Source organism: Triturus cristatus, chromosome 12, assembly GCF_964204655.1.
Source record: "Triturus cristatus chromosome 12, aTriCri1.1, whole genome shotgun sequence".
NCBI classification, from domain to species: Eukaryota; Metazoa; Chordata; class Amphibia; order Caudata; family Salamandridae; genus Triturus; species Triturus cristatus.
The window spans coordinates 308,324,237-308,345,260 of record NC_140595.1 but is presented as its reverse complement, the minus strand read 5'-3'; the positions used below and the strand labels follow the sequence as shown (position 1 = coordinate 308,345,260).

The 21,024-nt window shown below is 44.6% G+C and overlaps 1 protein-coding gene across 2 annotated transcripts in view; it reads right to left on the bottom strand.

Moving 5' to 3' along the window:
* Positions 1–21,024, bottom strand: part of CPNE2 (copine 2) — an 816,058-nt gene that overhangs the window by 366,321 nt on the left and 428,713 nt on the right. For both annotated transcript variants that reach the window (XM_085639480.1, XM_085639479.1), the window contains exon 5: positions 13,522–13,593. In XM_085639480.1, the coding sequence (XP_085495606.1) occupies positions 13,522–13,593 (72 nt within the window). The remainder of the gene's footprint in view (positions 1–13,521; positions 13,594–21,024) is intronic.

Below are 21,024 nucleotides of genomic sequence, written 5' to 3'. Positions count from 1 at the left end.
GTCGTAGGACTGGACTGACCAACACTTGAAAGAACCTGGGATGTCAGATGCCGACCATGCCCACAGTGATCGAGCACTCCGGAACAGGCGCCAATGCAGGAGGTGGACTCAATCACGCACAAAGCCTTCACCCTGAGTGTCTTTGAACAGTTCCCCCAATCCGGAGCAAATTATTGTGGACCGCTGGCAAGCCCTACAGGCTGCAGCGAATTTAGGGCCTGCCTTCAAAGCCATGGGCCGACTCGCCTACACCCCTTGCAGTGACTCCACAGACGGCAGATACCCTCATCAAGTTGACTTGTGATGCCCCACCGGCACTGAAGATTGCATGTGATGCAACACTGCATTTGTGCATCCCCTAATCCATCGGCAACTGTTCTCCTTGGTCATTAATGGCCAATTCTCCTTCTCTGTCTAGGGCACACGTTTAGCTCACCCCCCACTATACACTAGATTATGCTCCACACGTTCTGTTTGGGCGCATCGCCGGTTGAGGTATGCCCCTGTATTGGGAATATCCCATTCCCCAGTTATTCCAGGTTTTTCTTACTCTTCTCATCCCTCCAACCTCAACACCATGGCAGGCGGGTGACACCAGGCTACGGGGTCGGGTGCACTGGCACTGGGGAGGGGTATCCTTACGCGTCTTCCATAAACTACTAGCACCTCGTCATGGCCTCACCCGCTGACACCCGCTTTCTCACTCTCAACATCCAAGGCATGCACACTGCTCGAAAATGCTATGCTGTCTACTCCTATATCAAGCGCCAGAAGGCGCAAATAGTTTTTTCGGCAGGATTCACACCGCGGGGGAAGTGGACCACCTGCGTAAGCGGTGGAGAGGGATTCTTTGTGCCACTGCCTGTTCGACTTATGGGCGAGGGGCTATGGTGTGGAACTGCCCCGGGGTCCTATTCCAGGAAACTCACAGGTTGGTCGACAAAGACGGTCGGTAAGCCCTCCTTGAGAGGGACCTGGGCAGCAGACGGTATGTCTAGGTAGCATCTATACACTAAACACCGAACAGGGTAAATTCTGGGAAACCCTCTTATGCATGCTGGCCGACTATACACCATTCTTATGGATATTAAGGGGATTACAATTGCTTTCTTGACATGTCCCTGGCCAGGTCCCACCCAATCCTTCCACACTCCTTGTCTTACACGCAGATGGAGTGCTTTGGCCCCTGGGTCCACCACTGGACACTTAGGGATGCTTGGAGGTCCCGACACCGCACATCCAAACTATATTCTTTCCATTCCATCCCACTCTGTCTCCTCTTTGATCGCTTTCTCTGCTCATCCCCAATTTTACCCTTGATCCACCACACAGATTATTTAGGTCGGGTAATATCCGACCATGACACTCACACCATGACCCTTAAGTGGAGGACCTCTGTATCCCGTACACCCACCTGGCGGCTGCCACATGATTTCCTTGAAGATCAGGTGTGCCACAAGGAGCAAGAGACCAGCATCCGCTGTTACTTTTCTGATAATCAAAACACAGTGTCTACCAGGATGCTGGAATGGGATCCCTTTAAAGTCGTGGCTAGAGGGACCTGCATTCAACAGATAGCGGGGATTCTCAGAACTCTCAAATGAGACTTAAAGGCAGTTGAGTGTAACTTGGCTACCCTCAGCAAGGCGGCTGACGCTAACCCGACACTTGCGTCCCGTTTGGCAGAGGCAAAGACCACCTATGTGGCCCTTCTTGAGAACCGGGGCGCTACAACTTTAAGGCCCATGGAGCCAGGGTTCACAGAGAGGGTGATAGTCCTGGCACACTCTTGCTTGGCTCTTCCAACAAGACTCAGAGTCCCACCCCATCATAGAGGTGACTGGGTCCGTACCCAGACTGACATCTTGCAAGCCTTACAACTATTAACCCCTTCCCGGCTCATGACGGAACCGCTCCGTCATGAGCCACGGTTGCCGTGTGCTCATGACGGAGCGGTTCCGTCATGCCACGACCGTTGGCGGCCGCTCCGCCCACGCGGCGCAGTTTCCCCGCCTGTGCGGGGGGACAACGCAACTAGGCGGAGTCATGACGGAACCGCTCCGTCATGAGCACAGCTCAACCGTGGCTCATGACGGAGTGGCTCCGTCATGAGCACAGCGCCACCGCGCTGCCCCCCCCCCGCACCCCCCAGCGCTGCGGCGGAATTCCCGCCGCAGCGAAGGGGTTAATCTGCCATCTACTGGGCATGGCTGGGCCATCAGACGGTATCAACAGATAAGTTCCTAGCTGACCTCACCCTACCCCGGATGGCGAGTCTCTTTTGATCTCATTCCAAAACCAGACAGGGATCCCACCCAGTTAGCCTTCTATAGGCCAATTGCTATACTTGGGGCCGATTACAAAATTCTAAGCAAAATACTAGCCAACCAATATGCCCAAGTCCTCCCGAAGCTCATGCACCCACATTAGAACAGCTTTGTTCCTAGCCGAAGCACTTCCCAAAACATCCACTGCTTCTTGCATGTCCAGGAGAGGGGTTGATCTCCTCACGTTGCCTGTCTCATCCTTGACTTGGAGAAGCCATTTGACACCCTGACCTGGCCATACCTATTTGCAGTACTCCCCCGCATGCAGGTGAGACAAACTCCTAACGTACACAAAGCTACTGTACTTAAACCCCACCTCCCGGATCCGTTTGGGTCATCACATCTTGACTCTCTTCCTGATAGGTCGAGGTACGCGGTAGGGATGCCAACTCTCCCCCCTACTATTTTTTGCTGTTTATAGAGACCTTAGTCACACGCTTATTGGGGGGGGCTGGGATGGGGCATTCCTTTAGCGGGCAGGACACATAGTGTGTTCCTATATGCAGGTGACCTGCTCCTTTACTTAAGGGACATAATGGCTGACCTCGACCCCCCTCCGTGTCATGCTTGCAGACTTTGCCGCAGCTTCTGGGCTGTGAGTGAACTGGATGAAATCTGCTGTTTACCCTCTCAGCCCCGACCACCCATCGCAAAAGGGGTGCATTGAGGACTCATGCCCTGTATGGCATGCACAAGCACCCCACTCTCTGGGAGTCCTCCTGTATCATAATCTTGGCTATCTTTATGAGGTCCACCATTGCACGGCTCTGATGGGCATATGTTCCCAAGTCAGCTACTGGAGGACACTTCCCCTAGCCCCCATTGGCATGATAGTCCTGGTGAAAATGGTAATTCAGCCCCATCTCCTATATTACTTCGCAAATCTCCCAGTTATCCCACCTCACTCTTTCCCTAAAGAAATAGTTGCCCTTCTCTGTTCACTCATTTGGGGGACTGGACATTAGCGAGTTGCCTTGACCAAGATGCAGCTACCGATGGACCAGGGAGGCCTTGGGGTTTCATTCTTTGAGGCATACTTCCTGGCTGCGCAGCTCCAATGGCTGTCCCGCTGGATAGCTGGGCGCTATCTCGGGGAGGCTTGCTTGGAGACCAGGCCCCTGCCGGCAATTCGGAGTGTGCTTCTACAGAGGGCCCGTCCCAACCTAACCCATACAAGTGGTGATAGCGAAGGCTAGTATGGCTAGGATGCATCGTCTCTCCCGGAATACTCCGCTATATACCCCTATTGCCCCTGGTCGGCTTGCCTCGAGGCCGGGGCTATTACACAGCTGGGAAATTACATGCTTGGATCAGTCACTCGCTTCTTGAGGTGGAAACCCTATTCTCAGAGGGTCAGCTTCTCCCCTTTGCGTAACTAGCTGAGGAGAGCGGGCTCCCTCTAGGGCAGTTCCTCCTTCACAGGCAACTTATATACTCCTGTCAGTGTCTCTGGGACCTGTCCGAAGATGACCCAATGACACCCCCAGTGCTTCAGGCCATGCTCATCATGGGACCCGGCCACCATCTCATCACATGGCTGTACAAAGCCATACTGGAATTGTTGGCTACCATACTCGAAACACTTCGCCAAAAATGGGCGGAGGAGTTCAGGAGGGTGCTTCATGATAAAGAATGGAAAAAAGCCTTGGAATTCCCAAAGAAGGTCTCCCGAAACTCATGTTTCAAAAACATATAGTTCTTCATCCTGAACCAAGCTTATCTAACACCAGCGCAGCTCCATCGTCGCTTCCCGGAGTCACACTTTGCTTGCCCCCAATGTCAAACACCTAATGCAACACCTTTACACATGCTTTTGTCCTGCTCTGCCCTACAACATTACTGGGGCACCATCCACGCTATGCTCCAGGAGGTCACAGGACTCTCGGGCATATACACTTGGGAAGCCAGCTAGCTAGGTGCTTTTCAGACCTGGCTCTACTTTTAGCCAAGCAAGCAATCACAATGCACTGGCGACCACCAGTGGGCCTCCCAATGGAGGCATGGTCGGGGACAGTGCACAAATGGGGGGCTGCAGAGGAGGAAGCACTTTGATATGAAGAGGTACTTTGGGTGCGCCGATGCCCCATCTCCCCACAGTGGACCATCTTGCTGATACACTTTCAACAAGCAACTGGCAAAGATTCTGCGTCCCCTGCATTCATGGCGCCCATTCATTGTATCTAAGTGGACACTCTTCCCAGCGGAATTGACTTACACCCACCCCCCCATGAGCACTGCCCTCCAAGGCCCCCATCATTCTCAGTACTGTCTTACATCCATGGGTACCATAATGCAAATTCCTGCACCTAGACCTGCGCTGCCTACTACCATCATAGTACTAGAATCACCCCCCCCCCGCTGCCTCTCCCTGTGTTGCTCCAAGTTAACAGTTTAGTTTCGCTTAAGAGTGGGATAAAATAATGCATCACTTATCACAGGGGTAACCTAAAGCTTCTAGATCCGCTTCTCGTCACTGCCTGATGTTTAATGCATAGACCTGAATAACCGGTTATGCTTTTGGACTGCTGAGGAATTTCCTATGTATTGTACTTTGATGCATATGGCTATAATTTGTAATGCTACTATACCATCGAAAAACCCAATAAAAACTTAAAAGAAAACAAATACGTTCAACTCTGATGTACCAGAAACCCAGGACAATCCCAACTGTGTCTTTCAGCTTCAGTCATTAGGAAGAATACCAACCAGCTCCTTAGAAAATAATTGTGGAAATTCTTTTTTTTTTTTTACTTTTAAGGGTGGAAGTTACAACATTTTCTGAACCGGAAAAATGTGTACAGGCAATAATCCTATTCCAACTTGATTATGGAACCTGAGGGTTCTTGAAACTTTCAGACTGTGCTCTTGTGTGGACTTAAGTTTACTTACATTTGGCAACCCTTGAGTGGTAGAATTTTGCAAAATAATTATTCTGTTTAGCTGCCCCTTTCATTTAAACAGTGTATTTTCTTTATTAGTAGCTGTCTGTGTGTTGTAATTCACTGTTTATGAACATGCTGCAGCTTTATACGAAAGGAATATCTGGAAAATATGAACTGTAAGGAGCTATTGACTTGAGAAGAGTCAAGGTTCATGTGATGCCACTTTCCGTGATGTCATCTTGGTTAAAGGTAATGTGACACTACTTCTGTTACCCGAAAGAATGTGATGAAAAGACATGAAAGGCTGCTCCTAGTAGGGCTCCATTATGCTTCAAAAACATTGTGTAGAAATTCATTTGAGATCCTCTCATAGAAGTCTCTCACAATTTCATCACCTTCCTTCCTTTGACTGTTTCTGGGAAATGCCCTTCTCCTGTGCTCCATTTTCTGTTGGGAGCTCTTTTCTGGTTACTTACTGGTTATTTTCATTAACAAAAATTCCCCCTTTTTCACCCAAATCCACACATAAATTAGGTGTGCCACCTCCTAAGCATGGCAACTGGTAGCTCACTCTCTATAACACATAAGTGATTTCCCTAATCACCATTCCAGAGCATTCTTTTTCCTCAGCTGGCCTATTATTGGTCCTACACCCAAATCCCTCTACAAACCTTAGCAAGCACTTTCAGGGGTCAAAGCTGATGCCCCAATATGTGGGGATCACAGGGTGAATGTACAGGGACAAGTAAGATTCAGTGTGCTGAATATTATGGGTAAGCAATTCAAGCATTGCCTCATCAACATTCTCCTCCTCGCAGACTCTACATAAATTAAGCTGTTCTCCTAACTGCATGTCTTTATCTCAAACATTACAATAGGAAATGTAAACACACTGGACCTTTGGCTGCATATAGAGATACATAAACAAAATGTACACTGGGGAGATGGACCAACTGTTTAAAGCTGCAGCACTGAGATCTCAATTGTATAGAAATTCATACCCCCCACCCACATTCAGACTTTATTATGCTGTAAAATCAGAAAGGACTGACCGAAGCCGCAGCCTCATGTATGTTGGCCACTGGTGTATTTACACTCTCAGCTCTTGTAGCCGACAGCCCATCGTGGACCTACCCTGCACTGTACCGACCACCCTCTCTTAAGGCAGAGTGGTAATGTTCTCGGCTCCTATTTAGACCTCAGGTGGCCATTGATGACTTTAATTCATGCCTGATGATCTCAGAGTTGCCACATAAATTCTCATTGTGGAGAAATAAGCTGGAGTGAATGACCCAGAATCTTGCTGCCCTAACTACATCCAAGAGATGTAAGTATGATTAGAACATTGGAATGTGGAGCACTCCATTGTAGACAATGGAGTGCTCCATGCTTCTACGGGCCGGTAAAGGCCCGCAGAGCAACATTCCAATGTTTTACAAAAGCCTCTCGAAGTTCGAGGGGATTTAAATCCCCTCGAGCTTCGAAAAGCCTTTGTTTAATTTGTTAGAACATTCTGCCCTCTAGTGGCAGAATGTTCTAATAGCCTTATAGCCCTTCGTAGCAGGGCTATACCGCTATTAAAGTCCCGCTGCTTTTGTTAAAGTCCCTCGCCTTCGGCTCGGGCCTTTAACTGCAGCGGGCCTTTAATAGCCGGTATAGCCCACTACGGCGGGCTATAAGGCTATATTGAGACTCTCTAAATGCAGAGGGGAAACAAGCAGCAAAACCTCCCATCCCCTCTGAAAGGCAAAACCTACTTGTAAAGCGCATGTATGCCGAGGTGTCTTAGCGCTAAAACTGTCGTTAAATCTTAGTTAGGGGGACTAGGCAGAGGCTATGGCTTGGATGCAAACAACCATTTTTTTGCGATTTCCTAAACAACTGTCAGTTGGCTTGGCTTTTCAGAGTAAAAGGCAAGGCAGAGTATTCCAGAGTTTAGCGGCCAAGTGAAAAACTTCTGCCACCCCATTTTACGGTCTTCACCCTAGGAATGACCAATAGGGAGGCAGTCGATGACCTAATATTGCGTTGTGGGATGTGCCATCTGGTATGATTGCTAAAATTGGCAGTTCCGAACCTGTAAAGTGTCTTGTGAACAATGCACAAGGACTTGACATGGACCCTTGCTAGGACCAGAAGCCAGTACAGATCTTGAATACTTTGGGATACCAGGCTGAATATGGGGATCTTAAGCATAAATCATGCTGCCACACTTTGCAGTTATTGAAGCTTGCCTAAGGTCATCTTGTTTATACCCAAATAGAGGGGTTTACAATAATCGACTTTTGATAACACCAAAGCAACAATTACTGTTTTCCGTAAGGTCCATAGGAAAGAACAGTAAGATTTTTCTTAAGATCTTCAGCGTGTAAAAGCAGGACAATGTAATGCAATTGACCTGGTCCGATAAGGACAGCTGGTCATCTAGAGTAACACCTAGATATTTAGGTCTCGCCTACGCAGTGCGCAAACGCTGCTTAGGAGGGGACCTCTTGCTATCGCTCAGGACTTTTGCTTAAACCGTGCACGTTTTGCATTGGTTTGTATTGCAACTCGTGCACGTTTGGCCTTTTGCCTTGCAGGAGCTAGCAGTGGCGCCATCTGTTAGCAATTATTGCCCAGCCGCTGCTCGCTCCCGTAAGGTAAACGCCAAACGTGCACGACTGGCAAAACAACCCAATGCAAAACATGCACGCGTTTAAGCAAAAATAAACGCTGTGCGTGTCTGGTCCCTGTTACCATGCAGAGACTGCTTGTTTCTTTTCTTTGTGAGACACTCTCACTGCAGGCACGACGTGTTTTTTTATTAACGGAGCATTGCGCTTTACATTTTACATGCAGTACTGGGCTGTACAGACGATCATCATGCGTGATTAATCAATTAATCGCCCCATGGTCCCCCGGTTTGCTAAAAACGGGGTGCTAAGGAACATTCACATGCGCTTTAAGAAGGGACTACCCCGTTAAATCTGTTTCGTGTTCTATCTACTCGCCGTTTTTTGTTTCTAATATTCGGCCTCTTTCTGCTCGCCCATGTGCCCCCTTCGAGATCCTCCTCTGCTACTGCATTCTGCCAGCACCTTCCTACCCAATAGTCGTCCACCACCACCATGTCCACCACCACCATCACGTCCACCACCACGTCCACCACCACCACGTCCACCACCACCACCACATCCACCACCACCACCTCCACCACGTCCACCACCACCACGATCACCACCACCACATCCACCATCACCACCACATCCACCACCACCATGGCCACCACCGCCACACCACCACGACCATGACCACCACGACCACCACCACCACGACCACCACCACCACGTCCACCACTACCACCATGTCCACCACCACCATCCCGTCCACCACCATCATGTCCAACACCACGTCCTCCACCACCATCACGTCCACCACCACGTAATCCACCACCACCACATCCTGCACCACCACCACATCCACCACCACCACCCCGTCCACCGCCACGTCCACCACATCCACCACGTCCACCACCACCACGTCCACCACCACCACGTCCACCACCACCACATCCACCACCACCAACACGTCCACCACCACCACCACATCCACCGTCACATCCACCACCACCATGTCCACCACCACGTCCACCACCCCCACGTCCACCACCACCACCACATCCACCACAACGTCCACCACCACCACATCCACCACAACGTCCACCACCACAACGTCCACCACCACCACATCCACCACCACCACGTCCACCACCACCACGTCCACCACCACCACCCATGACAGATAAAGTGTCACTGGAGGGCAGGGGTAATAGGAGTGTCAACCCCGGCTGTACATGGGACATTTAAGGATGCATTTGGTGCGAGAAGACAGGAATAGGGGCTAGAAATATTACAACAGACCCAAGATACATTTTGAAGAGGTGCAATGTCACAGGGGCTCCTGTAACAGCACTCGCAGCATCTCTACCTCACAGTGGCATACCTGCACGAGCCACTCACTCAAAACAAGCATTGGCATAGCCAATAGGTCTCGCCTTTGGGACTTTATAAGTGTTTAGTCATGCAACACTTGATGTTGTTGCACCAAGGATATAGTGCTGGATAACTAAACACTTATAAGGTCCCAAAGGCGAGACCTATTGGCTATGCCAATGCTTGTTTACCTTTTTTTTACTGGAGATGGACAGAGCCCGGCTACTTCTGGCCACCAAGATGTGTTTCAGAAAGATGTATCCTTACTGAATAGTACCACCTCAGTTTTATCGGTATTCAAATTTAGACAATTGTCCCGCATCCATATGATGATGTGAACCATACAGTTGTTAAATTTTACTGCCACGTCATCTGGCTTTGATGATAGAAACACCACTATTTGTGTGCCGTCTGCATAACAGATGGCAGTAAAACCATGAGAGCGAATAAGTTTGGCCAATGGGGTAACATAGATATTGAACAAAGTTGGGGATAGCGAGGATAAATGGGACACCCCGCATGGCAGGGCGTAGAGATGTGATTTGTGTTCTCCCATCACTATGGTTTGTTCTCTGTTTGCTAGGAAAGATCTTAGTATATTTGAGGCTTCGCCTGTGATCCCTATTACTGATAGACACTGGATGAGTATTTGATGATTAACAGTATCGAATGCAGCTGAGAGGTTTAGCAAAATCACTATTGCCTTCCCTCCTCCGTCTTATTAGATGTGGATCTCCTCAGTGGCGGCAACAAGTGCCGACACTGTACTGTGTAAGGGCCGAAATCCATGTTGTGCAGGGTTCATTTTGTCATTAGATTCTAAGAAATTAAGCAGGTCTTTATTGAGAGCTTTTTCAAGAATTTTGGATGGTAACGGCAGACCAGAGATTGGCCGATAATTGTTGACCTCCATGGGGTTGTGCGAGGGTTTTTTCAAGATGGGCCGTACTAGAGATTTTTTCCAAATATTTGGAAAGGATCCTGCGTCCAGAATATTATTTAGGAGTGGTGCTAAATGGCCTGCAATAATATTGGGGACCATATGAAGGACCAAAGCTGGAAAGGGGTTCAGTGGAGATCCAGATTTGGTTAACAAAATAAGTCTCTCCACTCGTTCGGGTGTTAAGTGATTGAACATAGTATAGTAACCTCGCCTTGACCAAGACGCCTCCACTCGTCAGGGCTGTCCCCAGCTTGACAGCTAGAGAACTCGGTGTAGACCTTTTTTAATTTGCTGTAGAAAAAAACTTGCTAGTTTTTCACAGAAATCTGTATTGGGGTAAATTGTTTGCTTTCACCAAATTTTGATAGAGCACTGACTGTTTTGAAAAGTTCTCTGGCTGAACAAAGAGCAGTGACCTATCAGGAAAAGGTCTCAAAATTGTGGGGAGGGCACACAATAAAAGTCTATCCAGGTGAAGGAGAGTGCCTAAAATGAGGATGGATTAAAATTATTTTGGTACAGAGTTAACAAGGTGTCTTGATTCAAAGGGGCACACACCTCTCCATTAATGTAAGGACTGGACAAGGAAAGGGTTGGTTCTTTTGGTCAGACAGATGGACAGGCGGATGGGCAGATGGGTGGGAGTGCACGTACACACACACCCACACACACACTATAACCATGCACTTACTTTTCAAATCTTTCACGATATATATTGCCCTGAATAAATAAAGCAATGCAGTAAATGGCTATGTTGTTCAAGGGAAGACAATTCCAAAAAAAGGGACACAAAATGGCAAATCTCTGTACTTGAAAACGTCTTTTGTAAGTTTAAAACTGACTCCAAAACTCGCTTTCCTATTGAATTACATTATAAAATATTCTGTTCCCATGTTACATGCACTGCAGTCTTCCTATGTAGGCACCCTTTAAAACATGTTGCACAACTAATTACCAAGCTTGCACCCGCTGCTCACATTATTTTCATGTCACAGTGAAGAAATACATCATACAGGAAAACCAACCAAGATGAAAGCAGCATGCACGCTCTCTGTGGAGCATTTTGCTGAAGAAGGATAATGCAAGTATTGATAAAGCCATTATGTCTGGGCTTTTGTTTGAGACAGTTAGTTTGGTAATAGCTGGGCAACTTTGTGTGTGTTGCCACCAACTGTACTAGAAAGAAAATCGAATAGTGAAACAACATCTTAGGTCACAGCAATGTGGAAGATGGCCCCCTCTCCTGAACAGACCGCTTAAGAAGATCAAAGTTGTGCCCTCAAAACAATGTTATGAAAAGGCATTGCAAGTGGTGAACTGCAAAGTCATACAGATCAACATATAGAAAAGCACATACTTTTGATAAAGAGCAATTTTTTCATTGCATTTTCAGAAAACATATGTGTGCCCACCTCTTTATTTTCTGAACAGAAATGTTGAAAATCCAGCCACACGTTATCATGACAGCCAAGTTGTTGTATCTTATTAATATTATTTCTTCTATTTATTAGTTTCTGTCCCTCTCCATAAAATGTATCCTCTATATTGGTTAAGTTTTTATTTTCCAGCTATGGTTTTGTTGGCTTGTGCCTTGTTGGCCAGCCCTCCGTTATTAAGGAATATGCCAATATGGAATGTTCTGTTTGACAGTTACGCTGGTCATTTGACACGACTTGAGGTTGTGTCAGGAATTAAAAACGTATTCCCCTTCATCTGTGTGCAATATTTATTTCGGAATATCGTACTACAACACTGGCGACGAGGATAACAAATGAATACACAAAGGTGACTGGCACTGTGTCTTTAAGGGAGGCTGAATCATCAGCATCCAGGTCCTAATAAAAAAAAACATAAATCAATTTTGTCTTGTCAGCAAAACAAAATACTGAGAAGAACGCAAACTGGCTTTCAATTACAACAGTATACTTGTCCAAGCATATTTCTGAGGAGTCTATTCAAAGGCTGACAGAGACTGAAGTCGCACAGGAATAGTTGCTTGCTCTTGTTAAAAATAACAAAATGGACTCTTATATTGACTGACCTTTTTCTGCACTCTCAGGGGGACAGATTGATTTCATGCACTTGTAAACAAATATGGCGCCTTTAAATGTGGTCTTCTTTATGTCCATTACGGTAATGTTTATTTAATTCTTATTCAATTAATTTGTCTCTAACGCTATAACGATACTCAGATATGGAAGTAAGTTTTGATCTGTTTATCTAGTATTCACAGTTTAATTAGTTTTTGTTTTATGTACATAGGAAACAAAATGATCTTCTAACAGATGCACGTCTTACACAGATGAAGACGTTTCTGGTGAGCCTTCATTGAATTTATTGTTAGTTTATAGTCGACCAGGAGATCTAGATGCATTTTTTGTTATTATAGGAGCCTCCAAAGGATACAATCCTGGACTGTTTTGACTCTCAATTGCAGGCTACGTCATGTCACAGCTGCGGTCCAGCCAAAGAACTACTTGCAGGGCACAAGTCCTATAAAAAGAAGTGGGGGGACTGGCAATATGCAAATGACCTCATGACGTCACGTGCTGAACGTGTCCCGGTATCTGAAAATTACACCGGGACACGTTCAGCATATTTCTGGGGGGCCCAGCTTCTTGGCGGTGGGACGGCATCCACCCTGTGAAAAGAGTGAGGGGGACGCCGTGTACCTGCGTGTACCCTGACTCAAGCCCTGATACTTGAGGCACCGTCACACATAGGGAAATGTAACCTTCCACCAAATGCCATGGACTTGATGGACAGCCCACCTACAATTGGAAAGTATGAAAAACACTTGGAAGTCAATGGCTGAAGTTCCCAAAGCCCACTCTTCCTGTACTTCTCTGATTGGATTTTTTTTATAGAATCAACGTGATGTCTATAGAAGTGATGGGAGGAGACCAATTGCTTTGGAATTTGGGCATTTTTCCCTTCCTAAACTTCAGTCTTATGGAGTTGAACACTACCTTACATTATTTTTATTTTTCAATAATCGATCAAAAAGCAATGTCGTCCGTTTAGGCCTGGGTTCTATGTGATCATTATCCACCTCTCCACATTGGGTTACCTGACACATTTCAGCACGTTATTCCTATTCTTTATATCGGAAAAGGCAAAGAAAAAAGGTAAAACATGCAGAATATGGTGCTTTAAATACAAATTTAACACCTATTACCTCATTTCCAAATGCAAAACCTGGAATAGGAGGCATTTACCTTACTAAGAACATACCTCAGGGTGACGGTAAATACCTCACCCCAGTCCGACCTCCTCGTAATCAGGGCCATGGGGTCCCTGAAGCAGAACGTTCTGCCTGTTGTTAAAGGAACAGCGACAAGACACTCATTCTCAGAACCACTCACTGGCGTGCAGACAATAAAGTGACAACTGACCTTTTTATCCAGTTTTCGACCAGCCATGCTTAGGGTTATTACTCTGTTATCAGACAGCTCCTGCGCGGTTATCTGAAGGGGAAAAAACGAGAACCCAAACAATTTAATGTCACCAACGTAATGAAGTTTCATAGCAGATGACTAGGACAGAAAACTGAATCAAATAATGCAATTTGATAGCACTACAGCAGCCCTGCGTGTAGTATATTTTACATCAAATGTGCCTACCTCGAACAGGGCGTTGACAAGGTTTTGATTTGTCTACATTCTAAACATATCTAAAGGTATTGCACAGGTGATATTTCAAGTTTCGTAGCTTAGTTCACACCACAAATCCTGAGTGAATAAAAGAAACAATCTATGCTGAATCACCTCTTGTAGCTTCCCTGAAAAATATGCTGTGTGCTAATGTAATTATAAATTGACTGTACAGACCTGGAGGCAGTGCACAACCCTGACAAATTTGTGTAGGGAATTAAACAAGGGATATTGATGGAGCAAGGACTCGTATAAAAGGAGATTTGCTCAGAACAATTCCCTCAAATAACTCATAACTCCGTAATAATTGTGTTTGTTAGTGCTAATCTTCACCAGAATTCATACATTTGAATCTAGGGGAAGCTTGCCTATGTGTATTACTAACAAGTAACCCATGTGTCTCTAAAATGGCTGCTAAACGCGGAATTCTGCATTGCGCATGCGTCTACTGCATCTGCGTAGTATGACGTACTATCGCTTGGAGGGAAATCTTTGCAGCTGCGCAGTTGCTCTTAAAATGGCCGCTTGAAACCCACATGATAGTGCGCATACTTTGCTGAAACTAAACCATGTAAGTTTACTAAAATGCTAATGCGAAAGATTATTAGAAGTAAATGGGAGTAGAATAGAGATAGGTGGTGTACAGTGAAACCATTTATTTTTGATTTTAATATTCTTTTCTTAGACCTCTCTATTAGTTCATATTTGGGCCTCCAAGAGGGACTGAAGCTTGTGTATCATGTGACTAGTTCACATGCGCAGTAACGACAAACCAGGAACTGCGATGCAAAGCCTTGAATGCCACCCAAAAGAAAACCACAACATGTCCTGGGAAACAGCATGATGTCCTGTGAACCAAATTATATACAATGTATTGATTAAGATGTGAATACGGGTGGGAAATAAAGCTTGGTAAAGTAAATTAAGGGGTGGGAACATTACACAATAAGCTTTAGAAAAATATTAAAACTTAGCATGGTGTGATGATCATCTCCCCTTGCTCGTCCAATCAGAATTAAGCGTTTCATGAACTTGAAACATTTAGGGGTGGTGGTTACCATTAGAAGAGTATAATTGAAGTAGTTTAGTTAGTTAGTTGGAGCTCATGCTGCAGAGATGCTGAGAGACCGAGATGCTGTTTGAGAATTGAGCAGATCCTAAGAAGAACCGAACTACAGAACTTAGAACCAAAGCTAAATCAGAAAAACATAGGGGAAAAACCGAGGAGGGAAGTAGGTAAAGAGCTAGAAGATGATCGAGGAGGAAGAGAGTTTTAGAGAGGGGTGCGACGCAGGCGTCGGATCTAGAAGTGGTCACCTATCCTGTCCTGAATCCTTTGGTTTTTCTGACCTGTCCCAGGGGACCCAGTCCTTCTCCTAGGCCAAGGGGTTGGTTTCCACACCATTCTAGGTAAATATAATTCTGGGTAGTATGTCATTGTACTGCTCCCTCTGTTTTTTCTCCTTTTTCAGATACTGTAATTATTATAACTTAGTTTGAAATCTCTGACTTAATTTGATTTTCCTTCCTTAAAGAAAACTGTGTTCAAACTGTACTTTGCATTCTTTGGTTCACATGAAATTTACTATATAAACATTTAAAACTCTCTTGAGTCAGTGGTTATTTAAAGTATATAGTTGAATGGTATTACACCTATACTGCTAACAACTAGATCCATTGATCAGGAGAAATTATATATGGACGAAGGGTTGGTAAGAATTGGTAAGGTAAATATACCTTGTAGGTATCATCACACTAAATTGATCCGGGCGGAGCTTACTAGCAATTGTATGAATGTTTATGGGCCCAGGAGAGTATGTGAATTGTGTGTATTCTCTAGCTGGTAACCGCTCCGCTCCATCAATATAATGATGCTGAAATATGACATGTATTTAATAGAAAACACAATTTTTATATGAAAACATTTGCAGCTTGGAAACTCAGACCAAACTAACACAGCACTAAAGGAAGTAAAGCTGTTTACAAGAGTTGGTTTGTCCAGGCATATAAATGTACATAGGCACTAGCGGTGGAGTTTCACGCATGCCGCCTCTTCTCCTAAGTGTCACAGTGATGTCTTGGCTCAACAAAGTTGAACAGAGTGGTAGCATTTGGCACCTTGGAGTGAGACGGGAAGTGTTCTTCTTGAAATTCGGATCATGAATGTTATTCACCAAAAGGCCTGGAGTAGCCGAAATGATATCACATGCCATTTGACCTCTACATTCACTCACACACATGCTTACACATACACAGACTCTCTCTCACATAAACACACTCTCACCTGCACACAAACACATTTAAATACATTTCTTACTTACCTTTGCTGCAAAGGAGGGTCATAGTCCAGCTAATTGTACTCCAATTTATATTACACTAATAGTGAATATTATATTGTTACTCACTGTTAGTGTAATAAAACAACAATTTGACAAATGGCAAAGAGATTGGACCCAACCAATGTCCATAAAGTTCCCTGATTTTGCTGCCTCTGAGACCAGCGGTCGCAAATGCAGTGCCTGGGATTTACAGGGGCAGGACAGGGGTTGCAGCTGTGACCCCTGTTGACCCCTAAATGACATCCATGATTCGAGTGGGGGAGGCAAGAAGCTAGCAGGGATGCTTGAAGCTGCATTAATACAGCACTAGAGGCCAATGGGATACCATTGTCTCTACCGTGTTATGAAAAACTGGCAATTGAAGGATATTCAAGTTACTTTTTATACTTTTGCAACTAGAGGGGCAGGAATGGGTGACAAAGAGCTGATGTAATCAGTCCCATGTGTTAGAAGTTACAAGGGTCTAAGACAGAGCAGGAGTTTCTAAAAAGACTGGAGACTATAAGGGGAAAATGATGTGTTAAACTGTGCTTATTGGCATAACCAAGGCTAGAGAGAATGGGAGGAATGCTTGCAAGTAGCCTAAACCACTGTCAGTCATTTCAGCCCATCGTTTTTGCCCACTGCGCTACTGAAGACAGAAGCCCAACCTATGCAAATTAATATTGACACTGCTGTTCATGGGAACAATGGACTGTCAAGAGAGGCCACCCCCAGAAGAGAATGCAAGCAACCCTATAGATCACAGGTAGAAGAATGTATGACGTTACAACGCATACATTTACAACGCATGCTTTTACAACAGCGTTTTTACATCGCAACATCCTTTACAACGCATACATTTACATCACATGCCATTACAACAATTTTTTTAAAACTACATTTAAAACGCATTCCATTACATCGCTTTATACCTTTACAACACATACCATTGCATTGCATTTAAGGTAAGTGTTGGATAGTGTAGGGGTAAAAATTACTATTCTAACTCCAGTGGGTGTAACAGTAGGGTAAGTGTTGGATAGTGTAGGGGTAAAAATTACTATTCTAACTCCCGGGGGTGCAACAGTAGGGTAAGTGTTGGATAGTGTAGGGGTAAAAATTACTATTCTAACTCCCGGGGGTGCAACAGTAGGGTAAGTGTTGGATAGTGTAGGGGTAACAATTACTATTCTAACTCTGGGGGGTGCAACAGTAGGGTAAGTGTTGGATAGTGTAGGGGTACTATGAGTTGCAATGGTATGCGTTGTAATGACATGCGATGTAATGCCTGCATTGTAGTGACATGCGTTGTAGTGTCCTGCGTTGTAGTGACATGGAATGTAATGGCTGCGCTGTAGTGACATGCATTGTAAAGGATGTTGGATGTAATGACTGCGTTGTAAATGTAGTGCGATGTAATGACTGCGTTGTAAAGGTTATTTCCCCAGGTAGAAGCATGCAATGCAGTTAGGAATAGGTAAAATGACTCAAGATACTGGAGAGTGCCTCATCAGTGCTAGGAATTCATCAGATTATGCATCTGTAACTCTTTCATTAGACTAATTACCTTACCCCAAAGACACAAACATAATCAGATGTATAAAGATAAATATGTATTCCAGAACGGATAGCTAAATCAGACTTGAAACCCTAAGTAGACATTTATCAAGGTAGGAACTGTGCACTCAATGTTGCGCTAACACTCCCTGAAATCATGTATTCTTGCCTTTCTGATTCAGGGCCTACACATTGCAGCAGAACACTGCAAAGAAAATGTATGTCTGATATAGAACCAGCAAGTTCTAGAAATACAATATTGGGACCAAGATGAGCTTTTTCATCTTATCAGCAAAACAGGTGAAACCCAAATGTACCTTACACAGCTTTTCTGGTGCAAATGTATAAACAGCATTAAAAGCAGCTTGCACTCGTGTTTAGAAACTTGAATGAAATGTAAATGAAACAATAGAAAGTTGTGTTTCAAATTAATTTGTATACCATCAACGGGAAATTTCTAATTTGTTTTTCAGAACTTTATACAGATTTACTTTCACCTAATTCCACGAGAACTAAAAAGGAAGTATCCTACTTTCTTCAAGCAGTGTTTATCCTAAATTATCTGATAAGATTTTACATATTTCAAATGCACCATTCCTTGAGTAAAGATTCAATTTTCTTCTAAAAACCTCCTTAATGGTAGGGCACCAGCTTAATACTAGAAAACAATATTGCATAATGTTGGGTATATTTTCAAGACCTTGGGTCATATTACGAGGAGTCCTGCAACGGCTGGACACTGTGGAGAGCTGGCTCGTCCGGATGGAGAAGAACCTGGACCAGCTTCGGACCCAAATGGACAATGCCCTCTTCTCGTCCTTTTAATAAAAAAACAATTTGGGTGGGAGGGACTAGTTGTGGATGGAGAGGGTGGGAGAGGAAGTGGAGACTCTGTTTTGTATTCATTGGACATTTTTGGACATTGGTGGTTGAGTCAATTTGTTTGGGGAGATGGGTGGGCCTGTTGTGGGTAGAGAGGATGGGTTTGTTAGTAAAAAAATAAATAAAGGGTAAATTATTATATTTCATCGAAATTTTTTGCTTGAAATAGTTTTTTGTGTTTTACTTTTACTTTGCGCTGCTGACTTTAGTTTTTAGGCAGCCTGTTTATCTGCTTGTAGGAGTGTATGATACCGCTTAGTTATAGGCAGTTATACCTCTCTAATTATCTTGTCCATTAGGGAGGATCTTGCCATGACTTATATTGTCTACAACAACCTGGATACACGATTACTTGCAGTAGCAGTTAGTTACTTACTAACTAGCTAGTTCACTTCACTCCATAATTGTCTTACCTGAATATAGATGGAGCAATAATAGGAAAGGATTATCCATAGCAGGCAACTAGATCTTAACAGTAGCTTAGGCTAAGAGGTGCATTCCTACATGCTTTTTGAGCACCAAATGTCGTTCCAATTTGTGGGAAGTAAAGAAATAAGCATTTGTTTCCCTGTCCCATCCAAGAGTGCGCTCACTTTTTAAAACTGAAATCTACACTTGTATGTGTGTGTGTCTAACTTGCATAAAAGTGGTCTCCCTATTCAAATGGAAGTTTCACAGGTGGGCCTATAGTACACATCTTTTAGGCTCTCTGAATCATGCATAATACATATTTCTGTTCATTACTGCTTTTACTTGTTGTAAGTCTGAGTTTAAACAACTTAGTGAACAGGCTCATAGGGGCTTGTGAGCAAAAACATTCACTTTAGACTGTTTAAGCCTACAAAATTGAAGAATCTTTGATTAAAAATATTAAATGTTGCCTAACAGAGCGCTACCAGGGTTCACATTATCGCATTGCAGGTACTTAATAATTGAAAAATAATAGCTTTGAATTCAGATGGGTGCTCCATAGGTAAACATTTTAATTATCTATTTTGAAATTCATAGTACATTGAACCCAGAAGGTGCTATACCCATCATGCGTTATATTTTAGGCAGGGCCAATTGAATTATACATTTTTGCATTAATATGGGTTTGCCACATTTGTCATCTAATCCATCATGTGCTGCAAAAGGTGCAGATATTGACAAAGAATATTTTGTTTCTAGCTCAAACGGAAAACAGCAACATATATTGCAATGCAGTGGAAAGCTATTCGCAAAGGTTACTTGGTCACATTTTAGTTGCGTATTGCTGTATTTGGGTGCTATAGTGGCACTAATGAAGTGAAACTTTTTAATAAAGCTTAGGATGACAAGAAACTGAGGAAAAAAATAAGGTTCAAAACCTATGCCTTGCAAGTTGCATGCAGCACTTTAATCCTAGTTAATAGCTCACTTTACTATATCAGAAGAATGTAATTTAGGAACTGCAAATATCTAGAACACAATTCTGCGATCTCCATGTTGCGCGTGCTTTGCAGCAGGCACATTAACTCTCTAAGCCACTTTATGATGAGTCAAAACTGCCACTAGACAAAACTCAAATCTCACCAGCAGATTCATTAACCACCAGAGTCATCTGGACAGTTTAATCACTGCCTAAAAATTGCTGGGCACACAAGGAACTCTGTATCCGGTGCCTTTAACTTCATAAATATTTCAAAATGCAGCGATACCAGGTACAGCTGCTCCAGTTGCACAGCCCTGAAGACAGCTCTGTTTCTAGACTTTCTTCCTTTACATATGTTAAGGGCAGTTGCCACGATGGGAGATGAGGCTGGAGAAGCGATTGTCTTTCATTCAGTAAAAGAAGGTTGGCACCCCTAAGTCTGGGAGAATTGGGCCATTATTCTTTCACAGGATCAGAGACATGGGTGAAAGAGGAAGGGGAGACGGCACGTGCCAGCCACAGAGAGCCGGCGAAGAGTGGGAGATTTGGGTTGTTTTTTTAATGTTTTTTTTTCACAAAATGCAGATGAAACAGCTAGGGCTGTGGCTATCGTTTGTTCTTCATGTTCAGTGGCACCGTGTTCCAGGCATAGGAAGGGGCCCAAAGCACCCCCGTGTTTTCTGTCCTGCTACGTAAAAGACACATATGGGCCATTTTTCTCTGGCTAACACTAGGCCCAAGGCACCATTGGTGCATCGATGTTCCTTAAGGCCTTCATGTACTGGCCAAAGCGATGAGGGGAACAGGCAAAGGAGACAGACTGGTCCGGGCCTCAGAGAGAAGGTGAGGGTCCGGAGAGGTCCACCGTGCACCAATTTTGTCTGCTTTACTACTCAAAAATTAAGTGGGGCTATCTTTTCCCCTGGATAGCATTAGAGCATGGACCACCCTTGCTACTCCAATGATGCTTTGGATCTCAGAGAGATGATTCAGGGGAGTGAGGGCCAGATGAGGGGGCCAATTTAATGTTGGTTTATGGGCTAAGCAAAAGGTACCCATGAAATTATTCCAGAGGCCCCTTTTCCTCCAACG